Source organism: Periplaneta americana, chromosome 8, assembly GCF_040183065.1.
Source record: "Periplaneta americana isolate PAMFEO1 chromosome 8, P.americana_PAMFEO1_priV1, whole genome shotgun sequence".
Taxonomy (NCBI): Eukaryota; Metazoa; Arthropoda; class Insecta; order Blattodea; family Blattidae; genus Periplaneta; species Periplaneta americana.
This window is the reverse complement of record NC_091124.1, coordinates 9,867,913-9,888,079: the sequence shown is the minus strand read 5'-3', so window position 1 is coordinate 9,888,079 and position 20,167 is coordinate 9,867,913. Positions and strand designations below refer to the sequence as shown.

The window sequence follows — 20,167 nt, the reverse complement described above, 5'->3', positions numbered from 1 at the left end:
CTTCGCCTCGACATATGTGTGCGAAGAATTATTTTCGAGAATGAAGGTTACTAAATCCAAACATAGATCCCGCTTAACAGATGAGCATCTTTAGCGCATTGCAGTAAATTCGTTGGAAATAGATTCCCGATTACTTGCAGAAAAGAATCCAGATGTTGAATAGACCCCAAAGTGGCTATATGGTGGAATATGGAAATGACATTATCTATGATATTGTAAATTTTATTTCCACTCAACAATAGGATTTTATTCTTCCAACAATAATTCCTTTCTACAATTCACCTTAAACGCTCTCGTCAACAATAGGATTTTCACTCAACACAGTATTCGTTATAGCACTCCACTTACGGCAATGACAATTTACTTGGACTATTACGAACAACAATGAACTGTTAATCTTAACTAATATTTACAAAGCACTATTTACAAATCAGAACTATCAGTTCTCGGTTCACAGTTCTTCTAGCTCAGTCACTCGAGTTCACAGTATCTCGAACCACAGACCTTCAGAGACAGTTCACTGTACTCGAACTCAGGTCCCTCCAACTGCGGTCCACTGCACTCGAACTCAGGTCCCTCCAACTGCGGTCCACTGCACTCGAACTCAGGCCTTCGGATGCTGACACAGTTGCGGACGCACACTCGAGTCGAACTCTGGTACACAAGACTGGCTTGCTTGCTCTGGCTTACTCACTGACTGAATAACTGAAACTGCCTCGCGTTCACTTGCGCGCGTAATTTATACTCACACCACAGTTTCTGGAAAGTACGACTTCTCGAATTATCTGGCTATCTCCACTTCGGACGGACTTCTCTAGAAGATTCGGGAGGGTCCGTCCCCCCTACTCCGCACGCAGCAGTTGCGAGCGCACTCTCCCCTCGTCGCATTGGCCCTTTCCCCTCTCTTCTCTCCGCCGCGCGCCGTCCCTCAGTGCTCCGCGCGATCTGCTCTCTTGCGGGACGCTGGTCGTGAGTTCGAATCTCACGTCGCTGTCACAATATTATTATATCATAACTATATAAAATATAATAAATAATGTAATAACTGAATATTGCAGTGTATACTCTTTCCTTTTTCAAATTCAGTTTATTATCCTATTTGTAAGAGTGTAAGAACTATGCTACGGGCGGTGCTGCAATATAGTTGCGGAGCCCAGTCCGTACACTGTGTGTGTTATGCAGTGCAGCATCATCCATGTAATCGGGGCTTTTACAATTTTGAGCATACCTGCTTTAGGCCATGAACAATTTGCCCTTATTATTACTAATCTTCAGGGGCCCAGTCGTAGCCCAGTTAGCTGGCAACTTTTCTCACAAGGGAACCAGGATTCTTTCAGGTACAAAACAGGTATGGGGCATGTTTCCTGCGAGTACTTTAACTTCTAATTATAATTAATTCTCCATTACCTTATCTGGGAACATTCTTCAACTCAATAACATAAAAGAGGAAATCAGTATTAGAATTCAAAATGCAAATCAAATCTATGCTGTCCTTTCGAATATTTTAAGAAGCAGAATCATTTCCAGGAAATCTAAGACAACTTAAACATTAAAAATCCCTCATACCATAGGCGCCGACTTTTAACTTTTTCAATGGGTGCTCCCACTTTGGCACTATGGAAATCTGTAAAAGTAAATTCTTGTCGTTTAGCTTAGGCCTACTACTGGATACAATATCTGCAACATTAACTCCATTTTAAACAAAGAAACGCGCTATGATACAAGACCTATGCGCTTTAAATCGTTCAATGTCTTTATACCAAGGAGAAAATCATTCTGTAACAAAGTCTTTATTACTCTTTGGTCTGCAACAGAAGGAGTTGCAAGTTTTGCATTAGTTGTTAGTTTTCTTGCAAACAGAACACTTGACATTGTCAGGCTTGCCTAACCGTTATATCCCTGATCACATTTTATATGTATAACAGATTGCTCAGCCTTATAGGCTTTGACGGCAACAACTTTAATCAATTTCACTATGCTGCCATCTAGCGTCTACATAAGAAGTCACGTTATAATCTTATTTGAATTACATGGAGCGAACTGTACTTCCATCTAGCGGTGTTCCCAATCGACAGTGGCGATCCTGGTGGTTGTTCTCTTCCACATGTTATCGTTTCAAACATGGGGATGGCCAATCTGTTATAAGTGTTGTCAGATAAAATCGGCCCGTCTCATCTTATTTGATTTAAAACAAACTTTTTTTTTTCAAAGAAATTAAATAAAATGAATAAATGAATGTGTCCTGTACTAACCTTCATAATAGATGTTGAAAGTACCCTCTACGAACACCTAGACACTTCTGTGCACGTCTTAACAGATTCATATAGACTCGTGCCAATTCCTCACGGGTGATAATGTGGATGCTATTTCTGAGTTATCCTTCAGTTCATCAATAGTATGAGAATTCTACTCGTACACTTTCCCTTTCAAGTATCCCCATCCCATGTCGACAAATCTGGTGACCGCGGTGGTCACAAGTCTTTGCTCACAGTCCACTCTTCAGTGATGAATACGCTTAATAGTAATATACGTTACAAGAGCGGTATGTTGACGTTTTCATGGTCGAGGAAAAGATTGAAAAAGCGAAACGTAGTTGAGCTTTTTTAATTTCCGAGAACATGAAAACAAACATACCGCTCGTGTATCGTACATTATTTTGTGCGAAGATCGTTTATTACATACCTGAAAGACGAATTTCTAATTAGTTGCAATGAAATCTCCATGTTGGTTTCTGTTTAATGACGCCAATTTCGGAACACCAAAATATCTTTCTTCAACATTGTTGCTGTAAAATGTTTTCTGTGTTTACTATACTCCAGCAGGCCGTGATATACGTCTGTCTTCCCCCCCCCCCCCCAGTCTATAAATGCGAACTTAAAACAAACGGTAAGATTATGTAATGATTTATTTTTCATTTTAATATTTTAACAATATTACTTATATAACATATTGCAGTAATAACATCGGCATCTGGAATCTCGTTGATTTTTTCACGGCTTCCTTAATGTTACTTGTATCAGGAATGCAATAAGTTTCGTGGAGTAGTAGACTTTACTTAATTTTTGCAAATATTTAAAAACAATAATTAACATTGCAATTTAGGTGAAATTGCAGTGGTAAGTTTCCAATTTATAATTATTACTATGTTAAACGTCTCTAAAAACAATATGTTAAAAGCGTAAAGCAGTAAAATGAATGTCGCGCTTAAGCGGTAAGAAGAGGGAAATTGTTATGTGTGTTACGTTGGGAATACTGAATGTGGTATTTCACACTTACCGCGTATTGGTTCTGTGCGGAAAACAAGCAAATATGCACGATCTCTCACAAATGACTTTTCACGATTCTTGAAAACTTTATCTAGTTCTTACTGGCTTGCTTTACTTGAAGATTCTGCAGATGGTTTGGAATCAGTGACGCCAACCGTACCATATAGTACACATACCTTAATTTTGCTGATTGTACCATGTAACCAGGGGCGTACGCAAGGGGGGGGGATGCCGGGTTGAACCTCCCTCCCTTGAACTTTAAAAAGAATGACATATTTAGATTTGAGTTTTTTTTTTTCCAATAATCGCTTTCCCTTATCTAATTTTTCATTGTCATAGTAACAAAATCTACATCGACATAAGACATTCTCCTCCTAGTCCTCCTTCAATATTATCCCTGTGCATGGTGCTACGGCACTTCGAATTATAACAATGCTATCTTTATAATAGAGAAGCCCACCGCGTAGTATAGACCTTGTAATTAAATGAAACCGACACAATATGAAATTTAACTTGCTGTTTTTTTTTAATTTGTTGGCTATGGAAAAAAATATATATAAGGATATTCGTAAATATGTTCTATTAGAACATAGTATAATATTATTAAATATACCATATGACAATAATAATAATAATAATAATAATAATAATAATAATAATAATAATAATTCACAAACTTTAAAATACCGATAATGTAAATTGCAAACAATTTTAATGATGACCCCTCCTTAACAAAATTTTGCTAACGCCACTACATGTACCATAATACTTCCATTTTGGTACGCAAAAATACCATAATTTGTTCAATAGTATAAAATTTTGAAAGTGTATTAGATTTCCTTGTTAGATTAATTAATATAACGTAAAAATTGCCAGATGTTTCTCAGCATTTGTTGGAGATCAAATTTTTTCCTGCAAAGTTTCCTGAAACATAGCCGAGAACTCGCCTATCAACAATGACTAAGTTATTCACATAATTTCTACGAACACCTGTTTGCAATTATTTTTCATCATTGAGATACATCAACTTTTTCGAGTTACAGTAATTTAATAGAATGTCAGTTGTTCACAGTGAATAGTACATTTAATCGTTGCTGTGAAATCTAGTGACGAAGATAATAAACACCAAAAAAAAAAAAAAAACATCGAAAACAAAAGTATAGAATTTATTGGGAAATGAACGTGACTTCAAACTTTGGTTGGAGTCTGTATTCAAGGCTGTTTGTAAACTGAGTAATGATTCGATGAGAGCAGATATTCCTTTTATACGCAATCACATTAAATCAAACACGCATCAACATTGTTAACAAATTTCTCATTTCCAAATTGTTACACCTTACATCAACAGATTTTTAGGTTTTTTCATATACAGTGAAACCTCTCATTTCCGGACATCGAAGGGTCATAACAATCCGCCCGCATCTGGGAGATGTCTCAATCCAAAAGCAATTTATAACATGCATTACAAATATCCCTTCATATGCGGAGAGAAAGAGAAAGTTAGAAAATAGAGAAGATTGGAAAATGCTGAGTTTGCAGCACTATGAATGAATGAATATATTCTTTCACGCCTTAAATAAAATTTTATGACTTTGTTTATCCACCCGCTTCCAGCTAACAAGGAATAGCCGGCTGTGCTAGTGGTAGCTTGCGAGACTCTCGTCTTTTTTCATGTTAAGGAATTTCACCCGCTTTCAACTAACGGTATTGTATTCGTGTTGAGGGATTTCTGTAAAGTCTTCAAAAGTAAATTTTCCATTTTTGTAACACATTAGATCTTGAAATCCAAGCTCTGTCCGTAATCAGGAGGTAAAGCAAACTTTAGGACTGTCAAACAGCTGTCCGTGTCCGTGTCTGAGTGTGTTCGTAAACGAGAGTTGAATTTATCATTATTTCTATATTTTTCCGTTGGGACATAAAAATCTGTCCGTATATGAGGAGTGTCCGTATCTTGGGGATGTCCGTAAGGAGAGGTTTCACTGTAAAGAAACATTTAATTTTATTAAGAAAATATGTTATTATAACATGATAGCTACTCTTTTATCTGTTGTTCATAATAATTACATTAAAGGCATCATAAAATTGTTTTCATAAATAAGGAAAACAAATTAGTCGCATAGGTGCAGTAAATATCCGTTTTATTTAGTTTCATTTTTTTTTTCGTAGCATAAAAGACCATAATTTAAAAATGTTGATACCATGTTGTCTCAGTGAAACGTACAGCAGAGTTCGTATAGGTCAGTTTCTGTCGGCTGCTTTTTCAATTCGCTGCGGACTAAAGCAAGTGCATTATCACCTTTACTTTTTAACTTCGTTCTAGAGTATGCCATTAGGAAAGTCCAGGATGACAGACAGGATTCGGAATTTAACGGGTTACATCACCTGTTTGTCTATCGGATGACGTGAATATGTTAGGAGAAAATCCACAAACTATTAGGGAAAACACGGGAATTTTACTTGAAGCAAGTAAAGAGATAGGTTTGAAAGTAAATCCCAAAAAGACAAAGTATATGATTATGTCTCGTGATCAGAATATTGTACGAAATGGAAATATAAAAATTGGAAATTTATCTTTTGCAAGGTGGAAAAATTCAAATATCTTGGAGTAACAGTAACAAATAATATGAATATCACGCGGGAGGAAAATTAAACTGAGAATAAATATGGGAAATGCCAGCTGGCATAAGATCCTCACTTCCCAAGAAGCTGGAATCCTAGGATTCAGGTAAGATCTTTATTATTATTATTATTATTATTATTATTATTATTATTATTATTATTATTATTATTTACAAACGCTTGGACATCGGGGTCATATCGCGACTTTAGTATTATTATTATTATTATTATTATTATTATTATTATTATTATTATAGAACAATACTAGAACTACGCTCCAAATGTTTATAAGAAGTCAAAAATTGTTAACACAAAACATTGTATGACACCTTAGACATGGCGCATTTCGTCATCCTCAACAGTGTTGCCTAAGCTGTCGGAACTGCTTTCTCCTTTGCTGTTTAGAGGCGTGGGTAGGTGACTTGTCTCGGCGGACTGTGAGCGAGCGTTCATAACTGCCTGTTCACTGCATGTTATGTCAGCATTGCTTGGAAGCAAAATACAGTCATGCGCTCGAATACCGTGTCTTCCAATCTATTGATCTTGAACAGTCTCGAACTTTCACGAGGGAATACTTGGCTGTAATTGTCCTTTATTGCGTCATCTTCGAGGAAGATGCGTATTCCGGCTGTGGTACAGCTTTTCATGCAAAGATAAATATATATTATCAATGATAATTTATCATACTTCGCAAGAATTCGATTTCGGAACAAATGTAACTTTTCGTTCTGCAAAGGAATTTTAAAATGTTACCGTACATTTGTTCGGATCATATTCCTGCACAATACAGGACAAAACTAAAATTCTTTTAATCATTCATTATCATAATACATTGCTCTCTTAAATTGACTAAGTATATTGGGAATTCAATAAATGGCTTTCTCAAAACACGCTGTGAAATGTTTCATATAAAACTATTTTTATCTCGGAAAGGGAGCAAAACTGTGTTAAACATTTTTGTTTGAAATATCTCAAAGAATAACCCTATGAAATTAATGTCATTACATACTTACATACGGTTCACTCTGTATACTGCACATACTAAGAAATATTATTTTAGTAAAAATTAGTGAAATTTATTTAAAATCGAAAGCACACAATTGTGACATGATCCAAGTATATCAAACGATTTTCTTAGTAACAATTTTTGTTTGACTACACTAAGGTTTGTTGCGTATCCAGGCATATCAATTAAATTACTTTGTAAGTGCTAAATATGTACAAAATATGATTAAGAAATGGCTTACATTATTTTACAAACACAGACAACAGATTTCAGTTTATTTTTTATGGAAAGTATGTATAAGCTATAGAACTTTTACTGGAGTATAAATAAACGATATTCATTTGCATACTCTGGTGGATGTTAAAAAATGTTATGTTTTATTTAACGACGCTCGCAATTGCAGAGGTTATATCAGCGTCGCCGGATGTGCCGGAATTTTGTCCCGCAGGAGTTCTTTTACATGCCAGTAAATCTACTGACATGAGCCTGTCGCATTTAAGCACACTTAAATGCCATCGACCTGGCCCGGGATCGTACCCGCAACCTTGGGCATAGAAGGCCAGTGCTATACCAACTCGCTAACCAGGTCGACTATTCTGGTGGAAATGACTTAATATTGCATTATTTTGTATTTTGATATGTAACGTCTATATTCGACTTACAATAATAGAAAAAATAAAAATGATTTTTGGAAGGGAAATTCGACTTCGATCGCTATGGAAATGCTTATATGATTATAATATATCCGATAAACTGAACAATGTGAATGAGTCCATTCTTATGTTATACAAAGAAAGTCCGCATGTACTGTACAGTAGGCCTATATAACTTACTGTGAAGAGTTTAGATCTAACATAATTCATAGAAGGGAGGGGTTGTAATATAGGCCTATTTTAAAATAATATTATAGCCTCTTGATCTCAACCCTTTCATGAATATATTGCGCAATATGACATTCTCCATGCACGTTCAGTAATAGTGCTGCCAGAATCAGAAGTATTATTCTGAGTTTGTAATACCATACTGTGCAAAATACAGTTTTTTTTTCTTTAAACATATATTGACAATCATTTTATATTGCAATGTACAACATTTTGTAAGCGTCTGGTAATGTTTATCTTTGAACAATTCCGCATGGTTTCGTTAAGCCTGCCATAAATGTCTCATGAAAGTTCGGGACACTTTTACTATCGACATTTTTTGAAAGGAAATTGCAGTTAGATGTTACTGAAAAATTTACTAAGTACGCTTGCAAAAAGGGAGTTAACAAAAGAAAGAGCATTATTGCCTTTAAACAATGTTTATTCATGTCAATTTATTTATGCCACTTGACAATAGTTTGCACTTACCTTTTTTTTTACTCTCATTTAACGACGCTGTATTAACTACGAGGTTATTTAGCGTCGATGAAATTGGTGATAGCGAGGCGATATTTGGCGAGATGAGGCCGAGGATTCGCTATAGATTACCTGCCATTTGCCTTACAGTTGGGAAAAACCCTCATCTTTTTTTTCATTTTCGTTTATTGTATTCCATAGATCTTATATTAGCATTGAAGCTCTAAGATTTGGAATAACTTAACAGTTACACAATCTTTCGGTGAGATATAGTTCATTCGTGTTTACTGATTTCAAAGTCAAACATTTGCAATGATTTATATAAATTATTATTACAGTATGTAATAAAGTTTGAATATTTTGCGCGTCTCGACAAAAATTGCGGGAACGCCGGGCACCTAGGCCAAAAAAGGGGAATGTCCCAGTTTTTAACGGGACATATGGTAAGCTTGCCCGTTTCGTAAACAGCAGAATCACATGTTTGTATGCATTTTGCTAATTCGGTATATCCCTTTACCAATTTTCAGAGATTTTCAGAATCGTCGCTCGCTATCTTACAATTAATTTGCTTCTCTATGAATTATAAAACGTATGTCCTTCTTCCGGTTACGTCTGTATTTCAACTCTTTCACGAACATATTGCGCAATATGGCGTTGTGAATGCATGTTCAGTACTGTCAGAATCATAAGTATTGTTCTGACTTTATAAAATACTATAAATGTGCAATAGACAGTTTTCTCTTGAAACACATAATGACAATCAGTTTATACTGCAATGTAGAACATTCTGTAATGTTTATCTTTGAACGGTTTTGCATGGTTTCATAAAATTGCAGAATGACGTTTTTGTTTTGAACACTCACGTGATAATGACTGTATCACATCATGTGACTCTGAGTCTTTTCACCCCGTAAACGTCAACACATTGATTTTCAGGTTAGCCAACATATATTTAGCACTGTGTCAAGTTGTATATGGGATGATATAGTACTTTTAAGCTCGTTGTGTTGGGATACTGATCCTCTTTTGTTACTGGTAACATGAACCTGCATATTTCGATGTTAGGTATATATATTTCGTGAGGAGCTTGTTGCTGTATATTGGTTTGGGTTTTCAACTGTATAGGATCTTGTGTTCTGATTGTTGAATTTGCATCCAAACAAAAGCCGTGACAATATTGCTAGAAGAGAGTATCTATCATCTGGGAATTTTTTGCTGTTTAATACTTCTGCGTCTTAGATACCTGATACCACAGTAAGTAGAATTTCTAAGTTTAAATATATGACGTGTACAGTTTATGAAATAATGTTATTTAAATATAATTGAATTGGTTTGTGTGATGCATAGTACTGTTCAATCGTCACGATTTGATACTTCCTAGTAAGTCATACGGACGATTGAGGTGTAATTTAACAACGTCCATACTACCTTCTGTCATTCGTGATATATTAAAAAAAAGTGTTTTTCTAATATAACTAGTTAGGTACATTGTAACTTTACGGTAACAGCGAACATAAACAATTTCCGTCACTAAGAAAGATCACGAGAATTGTTAATAACCTAATTATAAGCAGTAGGCCAATTTGGCAATTAGTATGATATGTGGCCTATATTTCTCTGGGTTTGAACAGGATATTATGTTTCGGTTCCACCCTTCTACTAAACTAATCAGTTGTAATCAATGATAATCTAATCTAGACAGAACTAGCTCAACATTTTTAATGTCTACATACCGTAGAACTATTTATATGGGAGTAAGTGTATTGTTCCCAAATAGATTTGACTTTACCCTCGTACTAAAGTAATCTATTGTAATCAATCGTAATCTAATCTAGACAGAACTAGCCAACATATATTCTCATAAACATACTACCGATATCCTATAGTCATATAGATCCGTAGATTTGACGCCACCAATTTCTCATCCGAGTATCCAGGTAGCGAGAGTGGAACTAATGCCTAATTACTGAAACCTTTATGTTGATGTAGTAGATCTAATTTAGTTTTCACATTTATGACCTATTTTTAATTGCGGTACCTGTAAGCTGTTTCTGTAAAATAGCGTTACCACGTTAAGCTAGGATTACAAATGTATTTAGCCTACAGCTTGGCTTGTAGTCGACTCGTATGTATCGTAAACAAAAAAAAAATAAATAAATAAATAATAGTGCCCACGCCAATTTCGCACCGAAAATAAGGATAAAAAAATTCGGAATAGCTAAAGTGATTGTGAGGCTGAGGAATGTGACAAGGGTTAGAGCGGATTAAATGTGGGAATAGCTAAGTGACGGGAGACTGTGGACTACGATAAGGGTAAGTCTTTGTATTCCGTCACGTACTTCGCAGTTTTTGGCATAACGTTTGCTCAACTTGAGCATAGAGTTTCTCTGTTATTGTGAAACATAATTTTCTTAACCCTAGGGTGCATGAGCTACTTTTCCTACACATTTACATAACATGGGTCCATTGGACCCGTATGCTATTTAATGAAGAATTACACATAAAAATGGAATAATATTAATCTATTATTTAATTTAATTTGAATTTAGGGGTTCTAATTGTGGAAAATAATATACAATTTTATAACTAAGTAACATATGAATATACCAATATATAATTACCTATATTCATTTATTTGTACAAGATAATAATGTAAGTGCCTAATGTTTTTCTTTGGGCAAAGAAAATAATATAGTTTTATAACTAAGTGGCGAGTGAAAATAAGTTGTTCTTATTACAACACAAATACATAATAATAATAATAATAATAATAATAATAATAATAAAAAATAATCCGTGGCGCTACAGCCCACGAAGTGCCAAGACCGACTAGCCGGCTGCTGGATTCACGGCCACATGCCGAAGCAGAGGTGGACGATCATCCAACCAGAATGGAGGTATCGTGTGATTAGCACTATGATCTTCCCAGCCGTTATAGCTGGTTTGCGTAACCGGATTTCATTACCTATCGTAGCTCTCCAAGTGCATCACGATGCTGGTTGGACACCGGTCCCATACACTGGCCGAAATTTCATGAGAAAATGTCTTTCCCCATGAGGACTCGAATCAGCGTGCATTCAGTAACGTGAGTCCTAGGCAGGATGCTTTACGCCATGACGCCAAGACAACACAAACACATATATTTACTTATATAAGATAAAAATGTAATGTTTCCACGAGGTAGAAGAAGAAGAAAAACAGTAAGGAATAACCACACAAGTACAGGTATATCATATCATTGCACACGACTGTATTATGCTCCTGACAAACATTATTTGTACACTTGTAGCAGATAGATTTGGTATTTATATCTGTCGCTGTAGGACATAGGAAACATCTCCTGTTCTTGTTTTGATGGTTGCCACTACTGTTGTCGTTACCTTGCACACTACTACCTAGGTTAGTGATGCACTTTTCCATGTCCACATAAATCGACTTACGCAGACGGAGATTGAACGATCTTCTAATCATGTATGGTTGGACCATTTTCATTGACATCTCTTTGATGAATAGTCTCCATTTGTGTAAAAGTCCTTTATGGTATCTGGGGTGCTGGATACAATACAGAATGAATGCATTAAGAGTACTAACGTCCAAAATGTTACACCAAAGCTCCATGGGCCAGCGTTTTGTTTGCATTTTACAAGTGTGCACTTTCTGATCCATTACATCAACACCACCCTTAGTGCGACTGTAGAATTTTACAATCTCAGGTTTCTTTTTGGGTGATGTTCGTGAACATCATTATCATAGTACTTACCAGAATAGCACTTTTGTTTTTCTTTGGGCAAAAACTAACTATTGTCATGTCCTTGTGAAATACAAATACACTTTTGTTCACTGGTCGATTTTGCATTGGATTTCATTTCTTTTCTAATGTCGCTCTTGTTTTTGCCTAATTGAACCTACAATTGTCACTTTCTTCTCCAACATATATTGCGCCAAAGGTATATTTGTAAAATAATTGTCCATGGTGATATTTTGGGCTCTACCAAGTACACAGCGATTAGAAACTTCTCAATATTGAGAGTGAAATCCTTCTGTGGCGGTTCTCCGATTTTTTCCCCGTGAATATACAATCCTGTGAATGGTATAACCAGTTGCTGCTTCATACATACACATAATTTTGATCTCGTAGTTCGCTGGCTTCTTTGGCATATATTGTACAAAACTACAACGGCCTCTAAAGAAAACCAGCTATTCATATATTGTGACATTTGGTTGTGTGACCATTACTTTTCTGTACTGTTCCGTAAATATTTGCCACACATAAGAAATAAGAACAAGTTTATGTGTTTGTGATCTAACCTTTCGTGTTCTCTTATCATCGAACCTTAAAAATCGTCCCATAGCTTCAAAATGATTCACACGCATTGTAGCTCTATAAAATGGATTGGAAAATTTACCAGGAAGAAATTCTCTTATTGGAACATCCCAAGATTTGTCTGCTCTCATATGCAACAAAATTCCATGAAAAGCAACCATTTCATCTATTGATACTTCTTGCCATTTTATTTTCTTTAGTAGATAAAACCTTTTTTGCTTCTATGTTGATACATCTCACAGTTTCATCCAAAATATGCTGTGGGAGAAATAAATCCCAGGCAGCTCTGAGAGTAGCAGTTCCTATAGCCCTTGAAGGACTTGATATAAATCTTACAAAGTTATAGACAGGAGGTTTACTCTGAGCAGGGGTTTCTGTCCTCCATGTCATCCCACTAGAAACAATATATTCTCCTCTATGTGTTTTGATTGTCGACTGGTGTCAAACAAGCATCCAGACTTCATCTTCATGCTCACACCATCATTATCCAGTTCTGCAGAAGAAACTTCATCTTCATCCGGATTATTGTCATCAATTGCTGAAGATATATGTATATTCCTAACATTGTCCGAAATTTCTCTTTCCAGCTGTAGAAGTCTTGCCAACTCATGAAAATATGTTTAGTAGTTTATAGGATTCTGTTTAGATGGCAGACTACAATAATATTTACGATAATAAAACAATTTAAGCAACAGGTCTATTGGACCCATGTTATGTAAAAGTGTAGTATATATGAACACGAATAAAAAACATATATAAAATAAAAGAATAACATAACAAATGTGCTATAGGTGTATAAAGGAAGTAACAAGAGTAGCATACCTAGTGGGCAGAGTTATTTAGTTAATAATTATTAAATATTCCGCCGGGTCCAATATCCTAGGGTTAATATACATATAGTCGTCGTTCCTGCAATAACTCCAATGTGCAAAATATACAATTTTTAAGTAGGAAGAAAAAACACATTGTTCATTCTATGGCAGTGGTGTATAGGAGATTGTGAATTCTTACATTTTCGAAAGAAAGAAATAAATGTAATTATACATACAGGAGATTTTATTATTTGGTGTATCACTATTTAAGTTATTTCATAGAGCAAAAATCTGAAAATCGATAAATATGTTACACAGGAATTACTGCAGGAACAACGACGATATTCTTGGCCGATACATTCCTTCCTAGCGCAATCTATGATATGTTTCACATTCTAGTATATACAGTCACGAAGCTCAATATGCAGTAAATGTGCATCCATAGATCACTACTATCGCCTCATTACAGACAATGCGAAATAGTACCTGCACAGTATATTGTTTCTAGTACCCTCACAACTCAAGCTTCGTGACTGTATATACTAGACTGTGCTTGTATCTCATTTGCAATCATTCATTCGGGTCTATTTTATTATAGAATATCGATAGTGAGTTTATGAGAATTTATGTTGGCTAGAAGGAATGAAGTCATTTCTCTTAAATCCCCTCAACTAACCCCCTAACCTTGTCACACACCTCGGTTTAATATCACTTAGCTATCGCATCATTTAACCTATCTTACTCAAAAAGAACGTAGCCTATGTGACAAGGTTAGTGGGTTAGTTGAGTTAATTATTTAAATGATATGACAACATACCTTTCATCATATCTTTAAAATTATCCAAATCTCTCCCCCTCCCCCCATCATTAAATACATTAAATTGATCATATGTTCATTCTTTTGTCTTGTTGTCTGATCTCAGGTATAAGACATAGTAAGCATGACGCACGAGCTATCTGTATCCTTTAAAGTGTTCCTCCTGAATGGAGAGATAAGTGAAGTGCGCCGATTTGGAGTGGATCGTGATGTTGTATCCAACTTTGGATACCTAAAGGAGAAGCTGCAGACAGTTTTCCCAACATTGCGTGGAACCAACTTCTCCGTTTCATGGAAAGGTAAGCAAATTGTTAGATATAAGGGCCTAATTTGAACATACAGTAATTTTGTCCTAATTTTATCTCATGAAGTTTTTGAAATTGAATATAGGTAGAATAGAATAGAATATAAGTCTATAGTCGGGCTGCTTGCTTCCTGAAAAAGTAAAATAGATGATCCAATACTTAGTTTCAAGGGAGAAGTTATATAGTTCACGCCAAGGATTTTGGCAGATGGATTTTCTTAACGTGAACTCGAGAGCGAGTTCCTCACCGCTGCAAGATCGGTTATCTCTGTCGCCGCTGGAATGGGTAGGACATAAGAGTAAACACGCACGCCTGAGTGTTCTATTAGACTCTGGACAGTCACCTCCAAAAACTAAACAAATATTACAGTAGTCTATATGTGTCTCTGGTATTCCCAAGTACCTAGTCCGATTAATTAAAATGTGTCTCAATGACACTTACAGCAAAGTCCGTATAGGCCAGGGGCGTATTTTGCGGGCTACCGGTGGTAGCCCAAGGAAATTACAAAAGAAAAAGTTTATAATATAACATAATGTAATAATTTTGTATTATTAGTTTTACCATAGTAATTAAAATTAAAGTAATTGTTAGATATATTTTGTGTAATAATAGGGTCAGCGGTAGCCCAAACCCTTTAACCAGTATACGCCACTGGTATAGGCCAGTTTCTATCTGATGCTTTTTCAATTCACTTTGGGCTAAAGCAAGGAGATGCACTATCACCTTTACGTTTTAACTTCGCTCTAGAATATGCCAAAAGTAAAGATCAGGATAACAGAAAGGGTTTGAAATTGAACGGGTTACATCAGCTGCTTGTCTATACGGATGATGTGAATATGTTAGGAGAAAATCCACAAACGATTAAGGAAAACGCGGAAATTTTACTTGAAGCAAATAAAGCAATAGGTTTGGAAGTCCCATAAGTTTTATATATATATATGTTAATCCTTAGTCAATAGATAAGACTGACTTTTACGAAATACGAACATTAAGAGATGGAAAATGGGAGGCAGTAATAATCGAAATAATTATACCCATTTATTTTTTTAATCAGCAGACGTGCAGCCTTTAAATTTAAAACAAGATTCACTCATAAAATTGTGTTAGACTATTCATCTCATCTCTCAGAATTGTTTCTAAAATGTATAAGGAAAGTAAAAAAATTCAATTTCATGTAGGCTACTCCCTTCAAATAACTTCAGTTTTTTTTTGTTTTTTTTTTTTTTGTTTTTTTTTTACACTTCCGAGCAGAGAGGAGAGAGAAAGGAGTTGACGATTTCAAAAATTCACTAAAGTATATTTAACTAGAGACGTAAAATTTAAAATGAAGGTTACTCTCTACAATATTGGTTAAACATTCTTAGGTTTTTTTAAATACCATAACCTAAGGTACTGATGAAAAGGCAGAAGGGAGTAAGAAATCCCGTGTCATCTGATCTCAATGAAAGTCGATATCTGGGGATCTTTGCGATCACAGAATACGAAAAGGTATTATTTTGTCCGACTTTGTCCCTAAAGTGGTGGAGTGGGACAAAAATGGGTGAAAAATTAAATAAGATATCTTAGGAGTTTTCGAGACGAAGATAACGAATAATACAATTTGCGCGAATTCAATATGGCAGTTTCAGTACTATGAATTATATTTTAAAAAATGAAACATCGGATACCGCAAATATACATAAACACAGGTAACACGTGTACAGTATTTAAGGGGTATGTAACACCTTTTGATAGTAGGCCTATACATTTAGTAAAATCGAAAGTGTAATTTCTACATATTCTGAATTAATTTTGTGCTGGAATTTAGTGTAGTCATCAGCCAATACTTTTAGATTAATAAACAACTTTTTAGAATCCATAAAATACAGTATTTATTGTGAATGGTAATTATATTTTTCAATTGGTACAATTTGTGCAGGGAAAATTAGTTTCTCCGATATTTTGTACGATTTTGAATATTTTAAAATGCTTTCTTCTCTGTTCTATTCACAATGTGCGTGTTAAGAAATTATTGCCCTTGTAATATCCATTACAATCCTATTTATTATACCTTTATGTAAATCTAACTTACGCGGCATGCAAATTTACCCAATTAACCAAATTATATTTTCATTAATAAGAAGAATCGTAATTTTATTAATTTGAATTGTCGCACCACCAGTAGAAGATCCCTAGATTATTGCTGGACAAATCTTGTATATTTATCTGGTAAGGGTAGGATTATATATATGAAGAGTCCACTGCAAGAATGATGGATGTCACTTTCTTGTCGAAAATGAACCAAGACTGTCAATGCATAGCTTAAGACATATAGAATGTACATAGAGAATTATATGGCATTAACACTGATAGTCATTGTCCAGTAATTATCGGAAAATCACAGTTAAGCTTTGAGCGCTAAGCATTTCAAACTTTCAATTCCTTGTCCTGCAAAATGTATTCCAAATGACATCCATCATTCTTGCAGTGGACTCTTCATATATGCGCAATGCATTGCTTTTTCCTTTTAATTTAGAAAATGTACGAGACGTATTGTAAAATCATTGCGAACGAAAGTCATTTACATGTATTTAAGGTATTCTTTGAGTCTGAAGGATAGAAGAGGCGAGTGTGAACATATAAACGACGACAGACAGCCTTATCGCAATTCATTCTCGCAGTTCTCACAAAACATTGGCTCGCCTACTGGAAATGTTATTGAGGTCATCTGCCAAAATCGGTGCCTCCGACTATACCAGAATTTTTTTCTTTCAGAATTCCTCAGTTCTTAAAATTATCAACAAATTTTACTAATGATCTGTTATATTAAGAACTTATAAACCTTGCTGTGTTAATATTGAAACTATTATGGTATTTTACCTTAACGCTAGTTTCAGCGGAAATGTATGCCATCTTCAGATGAGATGCTAATGAGATTTTGCATTTCTTCTGATTTCTTCTTGCTGAAGATGGCGTACATTCTTACCAGAGCTAGTCATTAAGATAAAATACTGTAATAGTTTCAATATTAACACAGTAAAGTTAAGAAGCTGTTAATTTAACAGATCATTAGTGATATACGGTACAAGTGTTAAGTATGTGATCAAGAATGAACAAAATTTTAATTTTATTTTACATGTGTAAAATTTTTTCAATAGTAGTTTTGTTATTTTTCGCAGATCTCTAGTTGGGTTTAGAGAAAGTTATAGTTTGCAGTGACACTGAGATAGACGCAAGATCTTTGTTACAAAGAGGGTATGAAGAAAGTTTCAGTTTGGAGTGACGTTAAGATTGGAGTAATATCTTTGTTAGAAAGGGGGTGCTAAGTTGACCAATTCTCTGACATTCAGGCAATCACTTTTATTCAGCAAATTTATCTCTGAGATTATAACTCATTCACGCCAAATTTATCTTCAGTTTAGAAAGTGTAAAATAGTTGTATGTTTTAATGCATGTAAAAAGTCTGAAGAGTGTTCACATTTGCTTCAAATTGATAGTTTTTTTGTTTAACTTGTAAATGCTTATTTAGAAAAAATATTTTTTTTAAATAAATGCTCAGTGTTTGGATGAAAGATATAGACTAAAAGTGTTTTCTGTAAAATCAGTCTTAATGCTGCAACGTAAACTTCAAGGATATGAATTACATAACATTTCGTGAATATAAAGGTGTGTACACACGTAGCGAACAAACAACGAAGTGTGGCTGTTGTGATTATAGGCAGTTTAACAAAAAGAAAATTAAAAAACAAAAGGCGATGGTGGGAGATGCTACTCTACGAAAGTCTCATTTGATATAGAGCCACTGACTTGCTTCAAGATTTACATCGAATTGAATCTGGACAGTTTCACAACTTCTGTCGCATTTCAGAAACAGACTTCGAAATATTACTGTGCAAAATTTTCAGCCATTATATTGTACAGGGTGTGACGTCATTGACAAAATTTTTAATGACTTTTTTTTTTTATTTATTTCTGAAAGGTTGGTATCTTGTTTAGTTATTTATTTACTTTCATTTGATTCATACAAAACATTTGGTTGCTATGGGAACAGTTTCAATGTTGGCTTGTACACTCTATATACATCAATAAGTTGATAACAGCTTCTTCAGTCCAGTCCACTTTCTACATCCTGTTGGTTAGAATTGGAATATATCAGTCCCCTAACTGCCCATTGTGCAATTCAAACAAAGAAATGGATTCGGAACACCTCAAAAATCTGTGCTTCAGTGGCTGGTCATGATAATATCTTTGAAAAATATTGGAGTGCAAGAGGTCAAATGACTTTATTGTCAAACGCCTGGCATTAGAAAACACCAACATCCTGTTGGTGAAACTAAACTAACCTCTGTGTTCTGCTACAAACTGCAAACAAGTGGCAAACCCCATCCACAAAGAAACCACCTTCCTTTGATGTACCGACAAGCGACGGATCACTACCGAAGACAAACCAAACATTCATTTTGCCTTTGCTGCGTCGTTCACACGTTCCGAATTCAATCAGCATATGCATTCATTTGTCGTTCGTTGTTCGTTCGCTACGTGTGTACACACCTTAATGGAAAATAACACTTAATTGCAGAAAATGTATCCATCAGAGAAATATGACCGGTTTTGGAACTATATTTTGAAAATATAACAAATAAAAACAATTTTGAACATATTCTGTAAAAATGCAGTGTATGTCTAATGTCATTTCATTTTATTTGCTATATTCCATAGATTTTATGGATCTTAATGCATAGTAGTCAGAGTTTAATTTAGGAGTGGCATATCCGATGTTTGTTTTCAAGTTCAAGTGTTTATCCAATTCCAGACTAAGAAACTTTGCACTTATTGATTCTCTGACATTTCCATTTAATCTGAAAACTGAGCACTGTTATGTGTACTAAAATTGATTACCAGCTTTATCAACATTAAGTGCTAGTTTATTTGCACTAAACCAAACCTCCTGTCTGATCATTGATATATATTCTCAAAAATACTGTGTAATTATTAAAATATGGAATAGAACATGTGGGGGGGGGGGGGAACATTTTGATGTGCAGTGTAGGTTAATGTCCTGAACTTTTTAGTTAGTGGTATAGTAATTAGAATTTATATGCGAATTAAATTGTAAACCGAGATCCAGCGCTGGTGGGTGTCTATTTTGTATGTTTTATTTACTTTTCTATATAAATTAAAAATATAAACCAGTTTTAGAATCTGATCCATAGTCCCTTTTTGTAATATTTTCTCCCTAAAATTAATGGCACCAAATAACTATATTTTAAATTTAAGAAAATCACCTTCATAACAGTGAAAATGTCTGCTGTTGTAATACATAAACCCAGCACTATAAATTCCGATCCTGGAGATTCTATTATGAACTCAATGCAATGCCTGTTTCAAGGGAATGGGGTGGTAAACCTGCACCAAGCTGAATGAAGTTAAGGATTCAGGAGTATGTATAGAGGTGTCAGTATGATTATCATCATTGTATGAATAATAATAATAATAATAATAATAATAATAATAATAATAATAATCTGTTTATAGATCTAGATTCATTTTCTGGGCTGAGAGGCCGTGGTCTATTGGTTGGTTTTATACCAGACGTTTGTCTGCAACTGCGGCAGACATCTTCAGTGGAGTGGTATCCGAGGTCGCAAAACTCTTCTCGGCATACCTGAGACAACTGCGACCTCGGATACCACTCCACTGAA

General features: G+C 35.0%; 1 protein-coding gene across 1 annotated transcript in view; it reads left to right on the top strand.

Annotated features, from left to right (window-relative positions):
* The first annotated feature begins 9,252 nt into the window (after positions 1 to 9,252).
* LOC138704480 (sequestosome-1-like) overlaps positions 9,253 to 20,167 on the top strand; it is a 31,607-nt gene continuing 20,692 nt past the window's right edge. Inside the window, exons 1-2 of the mRNA XM_069832404.1 lie at positions 9,253 to 9,482; positions 14,288 to 14,480. Of these exons, the coding sequence (XP_069688505.1) occupies positions 14,306 to 14,480 (175 nt within the window). The 5' untranslated portion in view covers positions 9,253 to 9,482; positions 14,288 to 14,305. The remainder of the gene's footprint in view (positions 9,483 to 14,287; positions 14,481 to 20,167) is intronic.